Source organism: Panthera tigris, chromosome B3, assembly GCF_018350195.1.
Source record: "Panthera tigris isolate Pti1 chromosome B3, P.tigris_Pti1_mat1.1, whole genome shotgun sequence".
Taxonomy (NCBI): domain Eukaryota; kingdom Metazoa; phylum Chordata; class Mammalia; order Carnivora; family Felidae; genus Panthera; species Panthera tigris.
This window is the reverse complement of record NC_056665.1, coordinates 124,860,225-124,884,949: the sequence shown is the minus strand read 5'-3', so window position 1 is coordinate 124,884,949 and position 24,725 is coordinate 124,860,225. Positions and strand designations below refer to the sequence as shown.

At 35.4% G+C, this 24,725-nt stretch overlaps 1 protein-coding gene across 5 annotated transcripts in view; it reads left to right on the top strand.

Moving 5' to 3' along the window:
• The window catches only part of GTF2A1 (general transcription factor IIA subunit 1), a 45,194-nt gene extending 21,158 nt beyond the window's left edge, over positions 1-24,036 (top strand). For all 5 annotated transcript variants that reach the window (XM_042990274.1, XM_042990275.1, XM_042990276.1 and 2 more), the window contains exons 5-9: positions 892-967; positions 2,123-2,256; positions 5,134-5,454; positions 11,252-11,341; positions 19,778-24,036. In XM_042990274.1, the coding sequence (XP_042846208.1) occupies positions 892-967; positions 2,123-2,256; positions 5,134-5,454; positions 11,252-11,341; positions 19,778-19,885 (729 nt within the window). In that variant the 3' untranslated portion in view covers positions 19,886-24,036. The remainder of the gene's footprint in view (positions 1-891; positions 968-2,122; positions 2,257-5,133; positions 5,455-11,251; positions 11,342-19,777) is intronic.
• Positions 24,037-24,725: the final 689 nt, after the last annotated feature.

Genomic DNA, 24,725 nt, shown 5'->3' with positions numbered 1-24,725 from the left:
TTAATCTTATAAAATATGAATTATAAGCCCTTAATATGTTTTTTTAATGTTTAGTTTGAGAGAGAGAAACCGAGTGGGGGAAGGACAGAGAGAGAGGGAGACAGAGAATGCGAAGCAGGCTCCATGCTGTCAGCACAGAGCCTGACATGGGGCCTTAACCCACAAACTGTGAGATCGTGACCAGGACCAAAGTCGGGTGCCTAAGCGACTGGCCACCCAGGTGCCTCTAGGCCCTTCGTATTTCTAAATAATATTTCTCAGTAGTAAATGGCTGTTAACTTACTCCTCAGACTTAGATTACCTTTCATTTGCCTATACAGACAAGATTTATTAAAATAAATGAAATGCAGAACCTGCATTTCATGAAGAGAACCAGGTGGGGGCTATAGCTGTATTCTGGGGACATAGTGGGAATTTGAGGCTTTAGGTGTAGGAATGACAAGAAGAAACACATTTTCTTTTTCTTTCTTTTCTTTTTTAATGTTTATTTTTGAGAGAGAGAGAATGCGCTGTGTGAGCAGGGGAGGGGCAGAGAGTGGGAGACAGAGGATCCAAAGTGGGCTCTGTGCTGGCAGTGAAGAGGGGCTCGAACCCACAAACCATGAGATCATGACCTGAGCCAAAGTCAGACACTTAACTGACTGGGCCACCCAGGCGCTTCATATTACTCTACTTAGTTGAAGTACTTAAGCAAAGCATTTAGGCTAGGTAGTCTTTATTGTATCATTTTATAAAATGGGATTTAGTCTCATTAGAACTTTTAGTATTAGTATACACTAAACAATAAACTTCCAAATACTGTTAAAATGTGCCAGAGTTAAACTGAGGTACTCTTGTGCCCATGTGCGGTTTTGATTTTTTTCCTTTGCTCCCCCCCCCCCCCCCCCGCAGAGCGCTGCTGCTACAGCTGCTACCTTGGCACTCCCTGCAGGCGTGACTCCTGTTCAACAGATATTAACAAATTCAGGTAATTAGGAATAACAGCATTATGTATATGTATAACTCAGAAAATTGTACCATCTAGTCTTTGTTTTGGCCTCATTGAAAAAAATCAGTGTTTGTTTTGTGATTTAGCTTATTAGGTTATTAAAATAAGATCAAGTACTACTGCACATTAAATGATAATTATTGCTGAGGATGCAGTAGGGAAGATGAAAATTGCACTTGAGCTTTTGATCTGTGAATAAGAATCCTATTTATTGAATGAAGTATAATCATATAGAAATACATAGATTTTTACACCTTTACATAGATTAATACGTACATAGATTTAATACTTACATAGATTAAACACCTTTAACTTGCCAAATAAAACTTGACTCCTTTGAACAAATTTGTGATATCACACTAAGTACTCTGTTTTATATAGCATGTCTGCATAAACTAACAAAATTTACTTGGGATTTTTGGCATATTAACGTTGGAAGAATTTATGTGGCTTTTAAGTATTCTTCCTGTAATCGTAATTATATAATTTCTTATTATTTTGCCAATAAAATTCTAAATTTGTAAAGAACTTTCTACGTATTTTTAACGTGTAATTGTTGCTTTTTAATTATTTGAAGATTCTGCATCATCTAAAACAACAAACAGAGGGATTCACTTCTGTGTGTATAAGCCATGCATACAGTTAGGATTATGTGGCAGTGATAATTGGTTCAGCAAGCTTTGATTGTTTTTAAGCATTTTGAAACTAAGTACCCTGGTGCTTTGGCTCAAGATACTAGCAAACTGTTACACTTTGATGTCTTTAAGCTTTAAAAACAAAGAGCCCCTGAAAACATCTGATCTTGCTTACTGCTCTTTCATGACTCCTAACATGTTAGTAAAGATAATTTAAACTTCTAATCAATTCTCATAATCTGTTGTTAAAACTTTATTGGAAAAGAGTTTTATGAGGATAAGTAAGGAAAAGAAAACATTTTAAAACATTTATAAAACATGGAGAAAAGTGAGGAAGTTAAGTTTGCTGTGTATGGGTGACAACGCTTAATAAAATCGTTAGACTTCTTATTTGAGAATTAATAGGGCATTATGGTGGTTTGACATTTACCATGAATTCATTTATTTGGAGATGGTTACTGCTAAAATGGTAACTTGTAATATATATGTTTTGCTTTAGGCCAGCTTCTTCAAGTAGTCAGAGCAGCCAATGGTGCCCAGTATATCTTCCAGCCTCAGCAGTCAGTGGTTCTCCAACAACAAGTTATACCACAAATGCAGCCTGGTGGAGTACAAGCCCCTGTTATACAACAGGTAATAGAGTCATAAGTTATGATCACCATGGGGTTCTTTTTTCTTCTTCTGTTTGAATTCTCTGGGTGGTTCCCTTTCTCGTTCTCATGGCTTTGTCTATACGAATGCTTAGACTATTCTCTAATACTATACATCCTGTCATTCTAAATTACTCCTGTATACGTCACAGCTTAACTTACATTCAATATGTTTAAGACTAAGTTGTCATTATCCTTGCTTATCTTTCATCATCCCTCCGAACATGTTTTTCAGTCAGTGGCACCACTCTCCAGCTTCCTAAGCCTCCCAAGTTATCTGGTATTCATTCAACAAATATTTACTGTGTGGCTGTGTATCAGGGTCTTTGCAAGGGACTAGAGATTTAAGAATGAACAGGGCAGGCATGAATCTAGTTTCATGAAGCTTATACATTTTCTGGAAGTGGGTGTGGGGTGTGGGATCCTCCCCCTCCTTTACCTTTAATATGCAACGTATCACAAATTCCTACCAATTCTTAATAGCTCCTTTTTTTCAGACTGCAGTTTTAACATGTTTGCAGTTCCTTAATATGTTTGAAAGTAGTTTTCTTTTCTCAGACTCTCTTATCATTTCCTTAGTTCATGCTTTCTTAATTTGTCACTTAAAATACAATTATCCTCTCAGTACTATATATATATATATACACACACGCTATATACTATGTGTAAAATGTGAGCGGGGCACCTTGGTGGCTCAGTTGGTTAAGCGGCCGCCTTCGGCTCAGGTCATGATCTCGTGGTCTGTGAGTTTGAGCCCTGCATCAGGCTGTGTGCTAGCAGCTCAGAGCCTGGAGCCTGGTTTGGATTCTGTGTCCCGCCCCTCCCCCCAGTAGTGCTCTGTCTCTCTCTGTCTCTCAAAAATAAATAAATGTTAAAAAATTTTTTAAAAATGTGAAGGTGTTGTATATACATATGTATATATATATATATATATAATTACACACACTATATACATATATACACACTTTAATACTATATGTTATCCTCCTAATTGATTTCCCTGACTCTAGTCTTGTGCCCTCCTAACCTGTTACTCTGTATTTGTAGTTATTTTTCTAAAATCCTTAAAATAATGATTTCCCCTTGCCTATTGGAAAAAGTCTAAACTCCTCAGCATGGTTCACAGGATCTTTGGTTTTTTTTGGATCTTGTTTTTTTTGTTCTCTTCAGGTTTATTTCTTGCCATGCTTCTAGTTATCTGCTTCAGCTGCTGTTTAGATCAAAGTTAAATATTTGTATCTACTTGTGTGCCAGGTGTTAAACTCTTATACTATGAAGACAAAGAGGAAAGAGAAATGGTTATTTTCTTGAGGAACTTAGGTACTTTAAAAAAGAGACACATAAATACATAATGTTTGTATAATAGTATGAAGATAGAGGTAAGATCAGAGAAGCATTAATCCATCTGATTTACAGCTTTCCAGATTTTCTCCTGCTATTACTTTTGGGTTTCACTTGATATTACTCTTCTACTTAGAATGTCCTTTGGCCTTCGTTCCAGCAACTCCCTCCACTCCCGCTGCCCCCCAGGCAAACCCAACCAACTGACCAAATGGAAAAACCTGGCTAATCTTCCAAGCACAAATGAACTCAAGTATTAACCTATTAGGAAGGCTTCTCTGACCATACCTTGTCCCTCAAGCCGAATTTAATACTCTGTCCTGTGTTTTCATAACATCATATCATACTTCTGTTACACCTTCTGTCTTTTTTTTTTCTTTAAAGTTTGTTTATTAGAGCGTGCAAGCAGGGGAGGGGCAGAGAGAGAGGGAGAGAGAATCCCAAGCAGGCTGTGCACTGTCAGCATGAAGCCCAGAGCTTGAACTCCGAAACCAAGAGTTGGACGCTCACCCAACTTGAGCCACCCAGATGTCCTTAAGCCTTCTATCTTCTTGAGTTGTTTTATTGCTTTGCCTATGCACCATTAATCTGTAAACTTCTTAAGAGAAATATTGTTTTATTTTGCATTCCTTGAAACTAAAGGCAAGTAATTGCCATTCATTGTTTTTATTTATCACTAGGAAGTCTCTGCTTTTTATTAAGAAGTATAATTATAAATATGTTTATTATAAAAGATATAATTAATATTTGTTGATATGTTCTTTTTGAGTTGTGGTTTACCTTAGAATTCCAGATGCTGAAAGGAACTTGAGAAATTGTCTGATCTGGTGTGGTTGCATGGTTAGAATCAGCTGGGGAGCTTTAAATGATTACATTTCTGCTCACACCAGTTAAATCAGAATAATAGGACTGGGGCCCAAGTACCAGTATTTTTTAAGTTACCAGGTGGTTGTAATTTGCAGCCAGGGTTGAGAACCATTGATCCTAGTATAGCAGTGAAGTGACAAAAGCCAAGGGAGGTTAAGTGACATGCCTCTGCTACATCTCTACCTGGGATCTTAGACAAAACTAGGACCTAAGACTTCACATTTCCAGTGCGGTGTTCTCCACAGGGAGGCAGTGTAACATAATAATTAGAGCAAAGTCAGAAAGTCTAGCTTAAGATTTTGCCTTTTAGTGACTGGCAGGTTGGTGAGTTACTATACCTATCCATACATCAAATAAATAAACTTACATGTAACTCTTAGTCCAGAATCTGCCATGTATATATACAGAGCAAGTGCTCAGTAAATGAAACAGTTATTTTCAGAAAATCTTTTTTCCTTCAGAAATTTGAATGGTAAAATGGAAGTGGATCAGTATACTAGTTAAACATTCCTTTTATGCCTTGGTAGTTTTAACGGTGTGAGATACGGTCATTTTTGGTGACTCTTCAGCTTTTAGGTCTGTCTATGTACCACATGAAACTGAGCTGCTTGGTCCTCTGACTAGTTTTTAATATGGGTTTCTTTTGCCTTAGGTACTGGCCCCTCTTCCTGGAGGGATTTCACCACAGACGGGTGTCATCATTCAGCCACAGCAAATCTTATTTACAGGAAATAAGACTCAAGTTATACCTACAACAGTGGCTGCACCAACACCGGCACAGGCACAGATAACTGCAGCTGGCCAACAGCAACCACAGGCCCAGCCTGCTCAGCCACAAGCTCCATTGGTGTTACAGGTTGATGGAACTGGGGATACGTCATCTGAAGAAGATGAAGATGAAGAAGAAGACTATGATGATGATGAGGAGGAAGACAAAGAGAAAGATGGAGCTGAGGATGGGCAGGTAGAAGAAGTAAGTTTGTAGTAAAAGACTTGAAACGAGAAACTATTAGTTTCTTTTACCCGGTGCCAAACTGATGAATTATATTCTATTTTTTCAGAGGCCGTTAGGGTATTATACAATACAGATTTTAATATAAAGTTAGATTTTTAACCTAATAAGGGTTTTAGATTTTTCTGGTTGTATTTATCTTCATGAAGTATTGTTTCATATAGCTGACAATAAAAAATGTGTATCAAATTGAGTTGTATTTATAAAGGGGGTGGAGACAGTGTACGCAATGCTAGTTTTCTGGCTTATGCATTCACGATATGGTTTAAACATACGACATTGGTAGAACAGATAAATATGGTTAATCTTTCGCTTCAGTAATTAGAAAGGTATGGCAACATTTGGGAAGAGAGGAAACTTGAGAAAAAAGCTGAACGTGACTTCCTTTTGGTCTGTATTCCATATCAGTTCCTTACATCACTTTATCTACTCTTAGTGTCCATCATGAGTTAAGCAAAGTATTCTTTCTTAGTCTTTCTTAGTTATGTATTTCTAGAAGCATATATCTTTGTTTATATATCTTTGTTTTCCTTAGTGTTCTTGCTTAGTTACTTGTGTTCAAGGTGACATTTGTCTTAACAGTTTTCATTGTTACTGCTTTCTGCAACCTAAGATGTAAATTTGTTTATCCTAGTACAAATTTCTTTAAATTATCTAATGTTTTTTTAAAAAATATTTAAGATAAAAACATCCTTACATCCACCTCTAGTTAAAAATAATCCCATACTTTGTTCAAGTCCCCTGAGTGCCTCGCCCCAATCCCCATTCTCTTCCCTCTTCCTTCTGTCATCAGAGTAACCATGCTCATGAATTCTGTGTTTACCATCTGTATTTATATTCCTGAAGAGCATATTGTTTAATTGTGAATGCCTATTTATAACATAAATGGAGTAATTTCTGTATTCTTCTGCAGGTTGACTTTTTTTTCCCCTCAAGGTGGTATTTCTGAGGTTCATCTAAGTTACTGCATATACCTAGAATTATTTTCACTGTTGAATATACCATAGCTTATTTATCCATATCTGATGTGATGGGTTGTGTCTACTTGTTTACTGTTATAAAATATTTTGGAGTGTGTCTTCTGAGGACACACGCATGACTTTCTTTTAAGTGTTATACCTAACCATTGAATTACTAGATTCTAAGGCATGCACATCTTCAACTTTACAATAAAATGCCAGATTGTACTAATGTCTTCACTGATACTTGATATTGTTAGGCTTCTTAATTTTTGGCAGTCTGATAGGTAGAAAGTGGTGTTTCTTTTTGGTTTTAATTTGCATTTCCTTGATTAATCATGATATTTATCATCTTTGATTCTTTCATGTTTTCTCAATTGACAATTAAATATTAAAAAGGGCAGCTTTTCTTACCTCATTGGCTAAACCTTCCAGAACAATATTGATTAAAAATAGCAGGCACCCTTACCTTGTTTTTGTTTTTTTTTTTTTTTTTTTAAGTTTATTTATTTATTTTGAGAGAGTACGTGCGTGCAAGCAGGGGAGGAGAAGAGAAAGACGGGGAGAGAGAATGCCGAGCTCCACTGAGTGTGGAGCCACGTAGGGTTCAATCTCAGGACCCTGGGATCATGACCTGAGCTGAAATAAAGAGCCACATCAAGAGATGCTCAACCACTGAGCCACCCAGATGCCCCTTTCTTATCTTATTCTTTTTTTTTTTTATTTTTTTATTTTTTTAACGTTTTTTATTTTATTTTTGAGACAGAGAGAGACAGAGCATGAATGGGGGAGGGGCAGAGAGAGAGGGAGACACAGAATCGGAAGCAGGCTCCAGGCTCTGAGCCATCAGCCCAGAGCCCGATGCGGGGCTCGAACTCACGGACCGCGAGATCGTGACCTGGCTGAAGTCGGATGCTTAACCGACTGCGCCACCCAGGCGCCCCTCTTATCTTATTCTTAATCTTAAAGGGAACCCTTTCTATGATTCACTATTTAATATAATGTTTACTATAGATTTTTTATGGATATCTTTTCTCTGGTTAAGGAAGTTCTCTTTTATTCAAATTAACTAAGAGCTTTGCTTTATTTTTTATATCATAAATATTGAGTTTTATTAAACACTTTTTCTGCAACTATTAGATCATCATACAATTTCTTATCCTTAATCTGTTATTTATAACTAATTGCACTAATTGGTTTTCTACATGTAAACCAATTTTGTATTCCTGGGATAGCATGACTTGAGTATTGCCCTTTTTATGAATTGCTGAATTACTTACACTTAGTTCAGGATTTTTGCATGTATATTCATGAACAATACTGTCTGATTTTCTGTTCTCATACTCTTTTTACTAGGTTTTCAGGTTTATGATACTCTTATAAAATGAATTCTGGCAAATATTCCATCTTCCTTGGACTTTTTTTTTCTAAGATTATACTTAATTGTTCTGTGAATATTTGTTAAAGTATGCTGTTAAAAATATCTGATGCTAGTAATGTCTTTACTCTGTTCAAGTATCTTTCTTTTTGAGACTGAATAAGTTACATTTTCTAGTATTACATATTTAAATGTTTAATTAGCATAAAGTTAATGATAATCTTTTTGGTGTCAGAATCATATGTAGTCATTTCCTTTTTTTTAATATTCTCATTTCTGATATTATTTGTGTCTTCTTGCCCTTCTTTTCTTGTTCAGTTTTGCCAGAGGGATATTGATTTCATTGATGTTTTTTAAGAATCAACTTTTAGCTTTATTCTCCTTAGTGTATTTTTTTCTATTTCATTAATTCTTGTTGTGACTAAACTGTTTTATTTGTAGAGAATATGATCTGTGTGACGGGACTTGCTTTATGTGGTCACTATTTGCATATGCTTCTGTATATTTGAAAAGACTGTTTTCTGCAGTTGTTTTGTTGTCTTCTGTATGTACCATTAGAATTAGATGTTAATCGTTTTCTTTGGATAGTCTACTTACATATCTAAGGTAAGATATGTCTGCCTTACTGAAACTTTTGTGTGCTGACACCGTCATTGATTACTGAGTGAGATATGTTCAGATCTCCTACTATGATAGTGGATTTGTTTTGTTTTCATTATGCTTTTTATAATTTGAACCTAAAAATGGATGTACATAAGCTTAAATATGTGTTTTCCAGTGAATTGAACCATTTATGATTATATAGTTTCCTGTTTTATCTACAGTTTTTTTCCCCATACAGTCTGTTTTGTGTGACATTAATAGAGCCATGTCAACTTTGTTCAGTTAGAATTTGCCTGCCTGGTATGGCTCTATTCATTCTTTTACTTCGACATTTTTTTGGATCCCTAAGTTTTAAGCATGTCTTTTTTATGTGAAATACTGCTATGTATGCTGTCATGTTACAAAATTTTTATATGGGCCAAGACTATTCAGTAGGAAAGAATGGTCTTATTCAACAAATGTAGCAACCAAATATCCATCCGCATGCAAAACAGTGAAGTTGGACCCCTACCTCACACCATATACAAAATTAGCTCTTAATGGGTCAAAGACCTAAATGTAAGAGCTAAAACTATAAAACTCTTAGAGGAAAACAGGACAGAAGCCTCACAACACTGGTTTTGTTAATAGTTTCTTAGATGGGACACCAAAAGCACAGGGAATAAAAATAATAATAATAATAACATGGACTTAATAGATTAAAAACTTATGTGTGTCTAAGGACTATGTCCAAAAAGTGAAAAGTCCGTCTACAAAATAGGGGAAAATATTTGCAAATCACATACCTGATTAGAGCTTAATATCCAGAATAGAGAACTTTTAAAATTCTACAACAAACATCTCTATTCCAAAGTGAGCAAAGGACTTAAATAGACATTTCTCCAAGGAGGATATACAGATAGCCAACAAGCCTGTGAAAAAATGTTCAATATTACTGTTTATTACAGAAATGCAAATCTCAAAACCACAAAGAGATACCACTTGATGTTTATTTACCGGGATGGCTGTAATCACAAAAGAAAAAAGGGAGACAGATGTGGGGCACGCCTGGGTGGCTCAGTTGGTTAAGTGTCCGACTCTTGATTTTGGCTGAGGTCATGATCTGACAGTTGTGAGATCGAGCCCCGTCTCAGGCTCCACACTGAGCCTGTTTGGGATTCTCTGCCTCTCCCTCTCTCTCTCTCTCTCTCCCTCTCCCTCTCTCCCTCTCTCCCTCTCTCCCTCTCTCCCTCTCTCCCTCTCTCCCTCTCCCCCCCCCCCCGCTCCCATCCACTCTCTCAAAAAAAAAAAAAAAAAAATGCTAATAAGAGAGAGACCAGATACTGTTGGGGATGTGGAGAAATTGGAATTCTTGTGCATCGCTGATGGAGATGCAAAATGGTGTAGCTGCTGTGGAATATGGTTTGGGGGTTCCTCAAAATGTTAAGCGTAAAAATATCATATGACCCAGCAATTCTTCTAAGTATATGTATAGGAAAATTGAAAATAGGTATTCAAACAGAAGCTTGTGTGTGAATGTTCAAAACTGTTTACAAAATCCAAAAAAATGTAAATAACCCAAATGTCTATCAGTTGGTGGAGGGACAAATTAAAATGTGGTTTATCCATACAACGAAGTATTATTTAGCCAGGAAAAGGAACAAAGTACTGGCTTATGCTACAGCATGGATGAACCTCACACATTATAAGTTAAAGAAACCACACCACAGGTTATATGTGTATATTGTATGTTTCCATTTATATGAAATATCTAGAGGTAAATATATAGTGACAGAAAGCAGTAAGTCGGGGGCTGGGAAGAGGTGGGAATGGGGAGTGACTGCTTAATGGTAAAGGTGATGAAATTATTCTGGAATTAAATAGTGGTGATAATTGCACACATTGTGAATGTACTAAGTATGGTTGTACACTCTAAAATGGTTAAAGTGGTGAATTTTATGTGATTTTTACCTCAATAAATTGCTTTTACATTTACATTGGTGATATCTATTTTAAATGAAAGAATACATATACATACACATATATGTGAGATACAGGCCTAGTTATAGACATAGACTTAATATCACCTTATTTTCCTTTCCACTTTTATTTTGTCCTGTCTTCTCTTTCTCTGTTAATTAAAAATTTGGGTTATATCTTTTATCCTCTCAAATAACTGAGGTCAAATTTAATATCTTTGGTCATTTTATACACTAGTTAAATCTTGGTCTTTAATTCTTTTGGGGACTGAGATCCTTTCCCACCCTTCCACAGGTCCCCTTTTCATTTGAATGCCTTAGGTAATTATACTGCAAGCCTCCACCATTACCATCAGAATGGTAGACCTGCTAATATTATAAACAGTCTTAGTCCTCAGTGTTGTATACACAAGCCAGACTCCTAGCCTGTTTTAGAGCCCCTTTTTCCTCCAACTTCACCATTTTTTCCCCTTTTACTCTGCTACTTCTGGTGGTACATAATGCCATTATCTCATTAAACCTTTGTATTTTCTTAGGTCCCCTTCTAGGCATTTAAACAGTTATTGAAGAGAATAATCGTGTGCTATTCTGAAAGAATGAAGGAAATAAAATCTCTTTTCAGACTTTAAAGTTATGTAGCTTAACTACTTTAATTTTTGGTTTCTTGCTGGCATTTCAGTAACCTTGGCAAAGTCTTAACCATAGCTGATTAACAATATGTTTGTGGTGTATATGTGTGTGTGTGTATGGTTCTATCTGACCCTTCATTCTCGAAGAACATCAAAGTCATTGTGTATTAGAAGGGGCTTTTTCTAGTAACACGTGAAGTATAAATAAATCCTGTTCTTTCTTATTTGTAGGAGCCCCTCAACAGTGAAGATGATGTGAGTGATGAGGAAGGACAGGAACTCTTTGATACAGAAAATGTTGTTGTATGCCAATATGATAAGGTAAGGATTTTATCAGATTACTGACATTTTTTTGTTATGATTTCTTCCCTAAATATCTGTTCTACCTTGTTCAAACATTTGGGCAGCTAATTGATGCCTCTTATATTCAGTATAAACAGTGAATGAAAACATTGTTATAGTTGATTATTTTAATAAAATGAGAAATTATTTATGTAGCTGTACATTTGAAAAATGTTACAGTAAAATCATGAGGAGAGGTAGGCGTTTTCCAATTTACTCTGTCTTCCACTTGTTAAAGTAAACAGAGCCACTCTGAGGTTGTCCTTTAACATTAATAATTTAGTGGAATAACCCCATTTTCCCTTTAGCTTCAACTACTTTAAAACTAAAAGGCTTTAATTGAATTCTGTCACTTTTTTTTTATTACTAAGGACAGAACTAGGGCAATAAGCAGGACTGATAACAAATAGATGTGTTTTTACTAAAAATCATTTAAAAAATTATTCACCTTTGCTTTATTTTGGTAGCATTAGGTATTTTTAAACTAGGTGTGTGAGAATTGGTTATTGAATCTTTGTTTTCCTAGTTCTCCAGAAGGATGCTACCATCCAAGTATCTTTGTTGTAGTTATAGGCATTATTGTTGAGATTTTGTTACTTGCTGAAACATTTAATTTGGAATAAAATTGTTTGCTGATTATAATCATTAAATTTATAATAAATCTACAAAGTATATTGCATTTATAATTTAATTTCAGCAGTGGTCTTTACAAAATGATGAAAACCCTAACCAAAGCAATTGGGTTTTTGTTTGTAAGCACCACTCATTCATGAAACAAATACTTACTAAGTATCTACATGTGCCAGGCACTGGAGCTGCAATCATGATTATGCAAAATTTGTGCTCTGCATGAATTTCCTTAACAAATGATGAAGAGCTTAAATTTGTGTTGCTTCTATAGAAATGAATTTCCTAAGTAGCCATGCTTATTGCAAAGAGAACTATAGGGAAATGTCAAAACAATGAATCTTAACATTTTGTAATGAAAAGGTAAAGTCAAACCAGTTAACTTATCAGAGAGATTACGGAATAAAGTCCGTGAGGCCATTGATACCGAATTACCAGAGCATCCACTCTTGTACTGTGTGACTTTTGGATAAGCTTCTTAAAACCTTATGTTATAATAAATGTAATTTCTTGTTACATTTATGTAGAGGAAGAGTATTAAGGTTAAAATAGATACCAATAAATCTTTGTTGTCAGGAAATGTGAAAGGAACCTCATACAACTAAATTATCCAGAACACAATTTCTTTTTTTTTTTTTTTTTTTTTTTTTTTAATGTTTGTTTATTTTTGAGAAAGAGCTTTCAAGCATGCAAGCAGGGGAAGGGCAGAGAGAGCGGGAGATAGACAATCCCAAGCAGGTTCTGTGCTGTCAGCGCAGAGCCTGACATGGGGATCGAACTGAGATTATGAGATTATGCATGAGATTATGACCTGAGCTGAAATCAAGAGTCAGACGCTTAACTGATGGAGCCACCCAAGCACCCCCAGAACACAATTTCACGATGACAAGAGGTCAGATTTATTGGGCTAGGGAGGCCTTTACCCTAGCTAGATTGAAGAATATACTTCTCAGTATTTTCATATTATAAGAATGGTTGTATTCTCTTTTGTTATAAATTGTGCATATAATATTTGAAATGTTCAAATTGGTTTGATTTGCTCCTAAAGACATTTTAGTGTTTTAAACAGAAACCCAAAATAGCTTTAAATAGTATATTGAATGATAAACAATTGTAAAGTTTACAGAGATCTAATTTGTAGAATCAAATGAGTTCTGGAGGGCTGGGCTTGATGTTTTAGTCAATGATAAAGAACACTGGTGTTCTATGAATTTGTTAAAATAGGGTTGGATATAGTTTGAGCAACTTGTATTTTAGGATTTTATATTTGAAGCCTAAACTTTAGAATTTCAATAATGAGTCAATTTTAGAATACATTATCTTATTTATAGAAAGAATAATGAAGTCAATGTTGCCAATCAAAACCATAGTTAAACCTAATAATGAGGCAGAGTTCTCTCTTACTATGAATAAAGACTGATGGCATTAGGTGTTGAGGCTTCAGCTTTATTGGTAATTTTACTTAATATGCTTGAAGTGTTGAGTATATGGACTATTATTTGATCCTGAAACTTTTTTACATTTGCTTTTTGCATGTTGTCTTACAGCAGAATGCCATCAATTTCTTTACTTGTCTGGGGAATTTCTTTTTCTGGGCTACTCAACACTTTCTTGTTTATATAAACCCATTGTCTTTCAGGTTGCAGTCACTTGCTTCATGCTGGAAATAAATTTGTATACCCATTTTTGGATAGCTACTACTTTCTCTGTAGGAGTGGTAAAGAAAAGAGGAAACAGGTCTTTTCATTCAGCAGTGTCTATGATGTACCAGGAAACTGTGCTAGGAGGTTGACATACTCTAGTGAACAAAATAAAACAGTTCCTGCCATTAGGAAGTTTAGTCAAGGGAAACAGATGCTAAAACTTAATAATAAATTATTATGGTATGTTAGAAGCTGATAATTGGTATGGATAATTGGTAGGAAAGGGACAGGTTACAGTTTTTAAAAGATTAGTCTTATTAGATCTTTTGAAAAAATAACATTTGAACAAGACTTGAAGAGAGCTGGGGTGCCTGGGTGGCTCAGTTGGTTGTGTCTCTTGATTTTGGCTCAGGTCATGATTTTCAAGGTAATGGGCTCGAGCCCCACGGAGTGGAGAGCCAGCTTGAGATTTTCTCTCTCCCTCTCTCTCTCTCTCTCTCCCTCTCTCTCTCTCTCTCTCTCCCTCTCTCTCCCTCTCTCTCTCCCTCTCTCTCTCTCTCTCTCTCTCTCTCTCTCTGCCCATCCCCTGCTCACACTCCCTTTTGCAAAATAAATAAACTTAAAAAAAAAAAAACAAAAAACAAAAAACCTCTTGAAGAGAGTTAGCCTTGTCATTATCTGATAACAGAGCCTGCCTGTTGTGTGTGAGGGGTGGCACAGGGGCCAGACCAGAATTGTTGGACTGGGGATGCAGGGGAGGGGATATAGTAGTAGATTAAGTCAGAGGTAAGTGGGGGCAGGTGGTGTGGAACTTCGCAAGGATGTGGGTTCTTGTGCGTGAATTGGGAAGTTATTGGAAGGTTTCAAATAGATAGATGTAGTTATCACTTACATTTTAATTCTAAAAGGATTACTTTGCTTTCTTTATTGAGAGTAGATTGTGTAGAGGAAGCAGAGGTGAAACAAGGAGACTAACAGGATGTTGTAATCCAAGTGAGAGACAATGGTGAGTCAGGCTTGGGGGATAGTGTTGGAAATGGTGAGAAGCAGCTGAATCTTGGATATGTCTTGAAGGCAGAATCAGCAAGATTTTCTCTTCCTGGCTATGTGGTAGAAAAGAAAAAGAGGAATCAAGAATGATTCCAACATTTTTTGATGAGGACCCAGAAAGAAGAATGGAGATGCCATCAGCTCAGAAGGGAATCTTACCTACATAGTGTATTTTTCAACCAGAGCTATAAGACCACTTAATGCAAGAGTTTCTGCCCAGTCTACAGTTTTAATTTTATGTTGCTCTATTTTCTTGTACTAAGTAAGAAAAATTTGGTAAATATTAAATGTGTATATAGGGGCGCCTGGGTGGCGCAGTCGGTTAAGCGTCCGACTTCAGCCAGGTCACGATCTCGCGGTCCGTGAGTTCGAGCCCCGCGTCAGGCTCTGGGCTGATGGCTCGGAGCCTGGAGCCTGTTTCTGATTCTGTGTCTCCCTCTCTCTCTGCCCCTCCCCCGTTCATGCTCTGTCTCTCTCTGTCCCAAAAATAAATAAAAAACCGTTGAAAAAAAAATTAAAAAAAAAATGTGTATATAAAGTTTAACTCAGTGATCTAGGGGAAAAGTATGACAGTTTTCAAATACATGAAGGGTATATATATATGTGTGTGTGGGTGTGTGGGTGTGTGTGTGGGTGTGTGTATTTTGTTTGTTTTTTTGTTTTTTAATTAAGTCCCTGAAGGTAGAGTTAGGATCAGTAAGTGGAAGTTTCGAGAAAGCAGATTTCAGTAAGCGGTAAAATATGAAAGACTTGTAGAGAGCAGCCCCAGAATGGAATAACTTAATTTGCAATTCTTTGACACTCCCCCCCCCCCCCCCCAATCCTACTTAAGCAGACAGTGAACAGCAGTTTGCCAAGAATATGCTATGGAAATGTTTGCATTGGGAAGTTAGACTGTGGAATTTTAGGAATGAGTTCTCAGAACGTATCTGTACAAGTGAACATTTCTGGATAATTATATGAAATGACCTGATTTAGTAAAAAGTGTGTTAGACCAGAACTTGAGAATCATCTTTGTCATTTATTAGCAATATACCCCTGGTCAACTCATTGAACGTCTCCAGGCATGATTTCCTCTTTCGAATATGAAAGCCTAACCTACTCAATTTTGAAGTCCCTTTAAACCAGAGAAGAGGGAGAACGGTTGGTCTTTCTTTGAAGATGTGGAGCTTGAACCGAAAATTGAATGATGTATGGGACTTGGAAAAGGAAGAAAGGGCATTTCAGTTGATGAAATTTTGTGACTTCTTTTTCCCCTTAAATCCATGAATTGCAAACAACTAAAAACTATAAATGAAAGTAAAGATGGGAGTGCCCAAAGTCTGGTCCAGTTTGAACACTGCCATTCCCCCTTTGGCTTAATTGCAGATATACATAGTTTTTGAAATCTAAGTAATCAGATATATTTGTTAAATACTGCCAAGTATAAGGTTCCACGTTAGGTCTTGAGAAAACGATGTTTTACTTTGGTAGGAGAAAATAATTTATATATATATACTTAGAAATGATACTAGAAATGTGTTTAGGAATACCACTGAAAATTAACAATTAGACTACTTTTTGAGGCACCTGGGTGGCTCATTTGGTTATGCATCTGACTCTTGATTTCAGCTCAGGTCATGATCTCATGGTTCATGAGATTGAGCCCCGCATAGGGCTCTGCGCTAACATTGCAGAGCCTGCCTGGGATTCTCTGTCTCTCACTCCCCCAACCCCCACCACGTGCATGCGTAGTGCTCTCTCTCTCTGTCTCTCTCTCTCAAAATAAATACATTTAAAAAAAAAAAGTACTTTTAGCTGATGTGATTAGGGAAAGCTTTGAGAATAGTTATTTTTGAGGTGGATCTTGAAATAGGAATTGAATTTGTAAAAATGGGAGCAAGGGATGAGACTTCTTTTGATTGAAATAAAGTCTTTGAGAAATGTGGAGGTAGGAAATAAGCTTGGAAGGTGAGTTGTTACCAGGTCATTTAGAAATAGAAATAGTCAAGCAGAGGTGATTGGGTTTTTTTTTTTAGGTTTTTTTTTTTTTTTTTAATGTTTGTTTATTTTTGAGAGAGAGAGAGTGGGAGTAGGGGAGGGACAAAGAAAGGGAGACACAGAATCCAAAGTAGGCTCCAGGCCCTGAGCTGTCAGCACAGAGCCCGATGTGGGGCTTGAACTCATGAACCACGAGATCATGACTTGAGCCAAAGTCAGACGCTTAACTGTCTGAGCCACCCAGGTGCCCCTCAAACTCTTGTAAAACACAGAAGAGGGAACATTGTACTAAAATCATTTTATAAGTTCAATATTACCCTGACACCAAAACCAGACAAGGACACCACAAGAAAAGAAAATCATAGTAGGCCAATATTCCTAATGAACGCAGATGCCAAAATCCTCAATAAAATAGCAGCAAGCTGAATTCAACAATGTATTGAGATGATCATATACCATGACCAGGACCAAGTGGTCTTTATTTTAGGGGATCCAAGGGTGATTCAACATACACAAATCAATCAATGTGATAAAAAAATTTTTAAACTTTTTTAATTAAAAAAATTTTAAAACTCTTAAGATCATTTCAGTAGATGCAGAAAAAACATTTGGCTGAATTCAGCATGCATTTATGATAAAAACTCAACAAAGTGAATATTAGAGGGGCCGTATGTACCTCAACATAATAAAAGGCACTCATGACAAACGTGCAGGTAATGTACTCAAAGATGAAAAGCTGAAAGCTTTTCCTCTAAGATCAGGAACAAGATGGGTGTTTAATTCTTGCCATTTTTATTCACCATAATAGTAGAGGCTCTAGCCAGAGCATTTAGGCAAGAAAAAGGAAATAAATAGCATCCAAATTGGAAAGGAAGAAGTAAAACTGTCACTATTTACAGATGACATAGTATTATATATTATATATAGAAAACCCTAAAGACTCCACCAAAAAAACTAGTAATTCAGTGAAGTTGCCAGGTATAAGATCAATATACAAAATATGTTGCATTTCTGTATGCTAATAAACTATGAGGGAAGTCAAGAAAACAATCCCATTTATAATTGCATCAAAAAGAATAAAATACTTTGGAATGAATATAGCCAAGGAGATGAAAGACCTGTGCACTGAAAACTGAGACATTGGTGAAAGAAATTGACGAAGACACAAATAAATGAAAAAATATTTTGTGCTCATTGATTGGAAGAGTTAATATTACAGTGTCCATACTACCTAAAGTGATCTACTGATTTAGTTCAGTCCCTACCAGATTTCCAAGGGATTTTCATAGAAATGGAACAAAAAATTCTAAAATTCAAAAGACCCTGAAAAACCAAAGGTAACTTAAGAAAGAAAGAGGCATCATGCTTTTTGATTTTATTTTATATTACAATACTCTAAAAAAACAGTATGGTATTGACATAAAACCAGACGTTCAGATCAGTGGAACAGAAGAGAGCCCAGAAATAAATCTACATATACGTAGTCAATTGATTTACAACAAAGGAGCTAAGAATATACAGTAGGGAAAGGACAGTCTCTTACATGAATGGTGCTGGGAAAACTGGGCAGGCACATGCAAAGGAATGAAACTGGACTGCTATCTTACAACATAAGATGGATTAAAGACTTGAATGTGAGATCTGAAACCATAAACTAGAAGAAAACATGGAAGTAAGTTCCTTGACATGGGTCTTGGTGATGATTTTTTAGATTTGGCACCAAAAGCAAAGGCAACAAGAGCAAAAATAAACGGGAATACATTAAACTAAAAAGCTCCTGCACAGCAAAGGTAACCATCAACAAAATGAAAAGGCAACCTACAGAATAGGAGAAAATACTTGCAAATTATATATCTGATAAAGAGTTAATATCCAAAATGTATGGAAGCTCACTCAGGTCATGATCTCCCGGTTTGTGAGTTTGAGCCCTGCGTCGGGTGCTCGCACTCTCTCTCTCTCCTCCCCCCCCCCCCCCCCCACTTCTGTCTCTCTCAAAATAAATGAACTTAACAAAATAAAAAGTAAATGAAACATGGGCAGAAAAACTGAATAGATGTTTTTCCAAAGAAGACGTAAAATGGCCAACAGGTACATGGAAAGGTACTCAACATCACTATCTGTCAGAAATACACATCAAAACCATAATGAGATACCACCTCATACCTGTTAGAATGACTATTATCAAATGACAAGAAAAACAAGTGTTGGTGAGGTTGTGGGAAAAAAGGAATCCTTGTACACTTTTGGTAGGAGTGTAAATTGGTGTAGCCACTGTGGACAACTGTGGAGGTTCCTTGAAAAATCAAAAATGGAACCACATATGATCCAGCAGTTCTGCTTCCTGGGTAGTTATTCGAAGGAAGTGAAAGCACTAACTCTGAAAGGTTTATGTCCTCCCATGTTCATTGCAGCATAATTTACAGTAGTCAAGACAAGGAAGCAACCTAAGTGTCCATCAGTGGATGGGTGGATAAAGAAAACATGGTATATGTTTACATACACATGATGTATTTGTATATTATTGTATGCAGCCATAAAAAAGAAAGGAGGCTTGTTGTTTATGACAACTTGGATGGACCTTGAGAGCATTATGCTAGGTGAAGTAAGTCAGAGAAAGGCACGTACTGTATTATTTCACTTATTTGTGGATTCTACAACAACCAAGCAAAAATAAACCAAAAAACAACTGAACTCATAGAAACAAAATGGTCATTGCCAGAGGCCAGAGGTTGGAGACTGGGGCAAATGTGTGAAGGGGGTCAAAAGTACAAACTTGCAGTTAGAAAATAAGTAAGTCCTACAGGTGTGAAGTACAGCATGTTGATTATAGGTAATGCCATATTATATATTTGAAAGTTTTCAAAGAGTAGATCTTAAAAGTTCTCATCACAAGAAAACAAATTTGCAACTATATATAGTGATGAGTGTTAATTAGACTTATGATCATTTTATAATACCGAATCATGTTGTGCAGCAGAAACTAATGTTACCTGTTATCTGTCAATTAAAAATAATTTGTAAATGCAATAACGTACAAGACAAAAGTTTTTTTGATGTGAATGGGTTTTCGTTTCCTATCTTTTGTATCTCTTACGTTCTTTTTTTGTTTCTTTAGATACACAGAAGTAAAAACAAATGGAAATTTCATCTCAAGGATGGCATTATGAATCTTAATGGAAGAGATTATATATTTTCCAAAGCCATTGGAGATGCAGAATGGTGAAGAGTTGGTTCTTTTATTTTATAAATAAACAAAAGAAACTTAAAAAAAAATTTTAAGTGGACAGTTTGAAACTTGGGACATACACCAACCAAAACTTAACTTCTGCATGTCAGAAAAGTGCAGTAGAATCAAAGCTACTGGAACAAAGAGACCTTGACAACATAGACACTACTTCTAACTGGCAAGCCATGGAACTGTAGCACCTGGGGTTGTTGGGGTGGGGGAGGCTGGGGTTTTGGAAAACCGTAATTGTTGATTTTAAATACAGGTACCTGCCACCAGTAATTAGCATGTAAAGCTTTGTCTATATTCCTTCCTCCAACTTGGGTTCAATCAGAAGATATTTGTTGGAACGAACTGAAGAAAATTCCCTTTTGATAGATTGACCTGAAACTGCTTATTGTATGTGGTTATATTTGGTAAAAATTGCGTGTGAGCTTTTTACAAAAGGGTAAGAATTATGGTGTTGAATTTTAATTCACTTGTATAAGGAAACAATTTAGAACTCTCATAATAGGTCTTAAATATTTTTACTAGCTATTCTCCCTCAGTAATATATACCTCTTCCTTCCCTGCTTTATGAAACATCTGTTTAAGAGTTAAAGGAAGTAATCAGTGATCACAGTTTGGAGACAAAATTTGACCCAGGAATGGATATTTATTTTAATTAGGTTCTCATTAAATGTAATTTAAAGACCTGGGTCTCATTGAGTTGAGCAGAATTAAAATGATGACTTCGGTTTCCTTCCAGAAAAATCATATTTGTTTTTTTTTGTTGTTTTTTAGTCCCATACCTTAAAAAGAGACCCCGGAGTGGCTCCTCAGGAATACAGTTTTAGTTCACAGAGGTACCATCTAGCTGAAATTACATACACATGAATAGATAGATTTTTTTCCCTGTTGGACTGAAGAATATGCTTATGTGTGTTTAATCTTTAAGCTAAATATTCAGATAATACTCTGTATTGATTGAAGCATTCATTGGGCAGGTGGTGAGGACCTGGATTTTTCTTAAACGATTTAGTAACTATTAAAGTTTCCTGTATTTACTAGTAAAGAATTTAAAAACTCTTCTAATTGGGGAAAAAAAAACACTTTTAATTGCAACTTTGTAATTTGAGGGGAAATTTTGGGGGTTAGAGGGGGATGGGCCACTAAGTACATATTTACCTCTCTTTGATTTGGTGGCCCTTCCAGGCCATTGATAATGTATACATGGGCTCCAGTTTGCACATCGAGAAGAAAGCATAGAAATTTGACTTGTATATTAAGAATAATAGAAATTTAATATGTATATTAAGAATACACAGCTCTGTATTCTCTAAGGGGCTCTAAAGAACAATGTGGCAGTGCTGTGTTCCGTGTGAACTAGTTGCCTGGGAGAACTGTAGGATCACTTGTCTTCACCTATATTTTCTTATAACTAATTCTTTTCATGGTCTATCTTGGCAAAATTCACATGTGGTAAAGTTACTCATATATTGATTTTTTTTTTTAAGTCTTCCATTTTTGTCTTCCTTTTTATTTGCCTTTATATGTGTTTCTAGAAGTAACATAGAAACGCTTTACATTGCAAAGAGAAACTGTGAGCTATTATATGTTTGTTTTTTTAACACAGATCTTTAAACTTCTCAAAAAGGCAAATCAATTTGTGTGTGTGTGTGTGTGCGTGCGTGTGCGTACTTACTTCCCACCCCACATACCATCTTGGACCCTTTAACTTATGTTCTGAACTTTGGTGTAAATGATGGTTTCTAGCATGCTAGTAGTTAGGTTTTATTTAGATGCCATTAACTGGTAATACGGTTTTAATTTTTACTCTATTTAGTTTTTTGGAGGCGAGGTTTATTTACCCCACTACTCTCAAAGCACACACAGGTTTTTTTCTTTTTGTTAGTGAGACTGGGAGAAGAGAAGGGAGGGGGTGAAATCACAGAAGTCCTGTTGTTCATTTGTCCTTCAGTATAGTTGTTAGTAGGGTTTATATTTACCCAATGAAGAAGTCAATGACCTGAACTACCTATAAAAGTTTAGCAGTGCTGCAATGTTGATGAAAACCCTTTGGCTATCGTAGTTCTGCTACTGAACCTTGGATTACTATATGATGTTCAGCTCATGTTTTGGGCCCTCTATGTAGACAAACATTTGTATTCATAGTAGAATTGTATACTGGCCTGTTTTTATAACATTTTCAAACATGAACAACCACTGCTTTCAGAATGACTCACTAGGGCTATTTTGAAGCAGGAAATAACCATTTGTATTTGCACCTGTATATTGCATATTAATTATGGCATACTTGGCAAATGCTTTTCTTTTACCTGTGAAAATTCTGAAAGCTGGTCCAAACAACACTGCATACCAAATTGTGCTCTTATATATTACTGCATCGTGTTCCTTTTTAATCAAATAGAATGTTTTAGTTTTATTATAGTGGCTTGCTATAAGAATGCCACTTGCTTCTCTTTTACTGTACTTGAATTCTTAATCATGCTTTTAATGTATTTAACAAATCATTTCATTAGGTTCCATAAAATGTCATTCCTTTGAAAAGGCAAGGATTCCCACTTTCAGATTTTGAAAATGAAAATAACATGTTACTTTAAAGAGGGAAAGTAGTTCAGACTTGGTATTATGAAAATAAGTAAAGGTTTCAGAAGAAGATTTGTTTAGATTTGCACAGATGGTGATGGCACCTTTTATTCCAAAAAAAAAAAAAATAATGTTAACAGTGCTAAGGAAAATTTACACAAAATTCTAGGTAAAGTGGGGAAATGTGTGCCTTTCAGTATATGTACCCTTTTTTGGTGGTCATTTGTATAATCAGACCATTTGAATTGCCTGAGAGCACATTTAATTTCTGTAGAGAGCCACATTTGGCTAAACCAACTCTAATGTGCAATTAGTTTCTAGAGTAAAATGTCTGTTATATGAGGGGGATCTTTATATTGGGCTTTTATATTTTTTTTAAATGTTCACATTTAACATTTCTTTCTGTTGATTAAATGCCATCATATCACATTTATATTGTTGCCTCTTAAAATCAAAGCCACCTTGATGTTATTCTTAGGAATACATCAGGGTCTGAGCATGTGTATAGTGATTAAAATGTGTTCTTGAAGAGCGTATTCTAATAGATTTTCGTTTTAGACAGCAAGAACATAAAAATATAATAGCTTTTGTATAAAGATTTTCTTTTGCTATATGAAAATCAAGGATTTGGTTTTCTTTTTTCTGGCTTTTATGGAGGAATAAAAAGGGTTGACTCCCTCTAAGAGTAATTTTTGGTTATCTTATAGCAATAATGTCACCATTCTTTTCAAAAGGTAAATATGCCTTGTACAGGAATGTAGACATAATTTCCTCTTGGGAGTTCCCTTTATAACTTTGCATTTTCTTCCACTTGAGAAAATTCCTATATTTTCAGATTATTTCATCTTGGACTTTTTTGAGCTTTTGTGCAATGGAATATTTTATTGATCCATCTTTGTACATTTTCATTTTATCTCATGTCTGTTTCCCATCTATCTGTCCGCTATTTCAGATTTTGAATTCATTGGTTAAAACATAGTTGCTTTAAATAGTTCCTCATGAGTTTATGTTAAATAGTTTTGCATTTTAATCTGTTATGCTATGGAACTTATTCTCAAGTTTATAATTCCCTTTTTAAGCCTGCCTTAGTCTATCTTTTGTCATTTTTATGATTTAAGGAAGAACTTTAAACACCGAGCTTACTATTTTTGTTTATTTTGAGGAACAAGAGAACAAGAACAAGTTCTTCCCTTAAGGGAAGAACTACGTGGAATTAGTAACTACTATTTTAGTCAAGGTTCCTTAAATCAGTCCAGTATGTGTCAGGGCTACAATTTTGGGGGAGGGGCTAATCCTTTTGCTGTTCTGAGCTACTATTGTCAACTGCTGTTGTACATACTGTTATGTGTAAGGGCGTAAATATATTTATTATGTTTGTAAAATTCATTCTGTACAATTGCAGATCAAGGTTGCTCTTCTGTGATATACAGGATATTATGTTTTAAAGACCATCTTGGAATACAATTAGAGAACTTAGTATTTTGATGTACTAAGACCTATTTTAAGTTTAATATTTTACCTTTGCAAAAACTTTAATTAAAGATGTTATTTAAAAAAGAGTAATGTTGCTTGCTTTGTTTACTAGTGTATAATATTATGTAGCCAACTGAATAAAACTATACAGTTTAGAAAGGAAAATACATTGTTAAGTTCCATTTATCAAAAAAAAAAGTGTATCATTAAGTTCTATACCTTTAAGTAGAGTGGGATGACAATCTGAATTATTAAACTGTATTACAAATTCAGAGTAGCTTTAAAAAGAATAGTTGTATTTTCCAGGCACCAATAAAATGTAACTAAAATTGATAAAATTGACATATTAAGTAATTCTCCAAAGAATAGATTACTTACGATAGAATTATATGAGGACATGTTTTTAAATTATTCTGTTTAGCTAAATCTTTTCTTTAGTTTAGAGTTTGTAAGTAAATGCATAACAGGAGAATTGAATTATTGAGGTTTGTATTACATATTATATATATTTTGTGTTATTTTAGAAGGTATTAAATAATTAGGCATTTAATTTTACAGTTAATCCAAATGAATCCTTAAGAAGCTTGGGGTAGTTTTTGTTTTTGTATTTTTTAAATTCTGCTGCTACTTTAGGAAACCAAGTTTTAACAAAACAATCCTAATAAAGACATTTATTGCCAGCAAATCTCGTATTTTTGCAGTTTAAGCTACTATGTTGATCTTAACCATTTTGGCCTCAGTTTCTCCATCTGTAAAATGATGACAATCTGGTTTT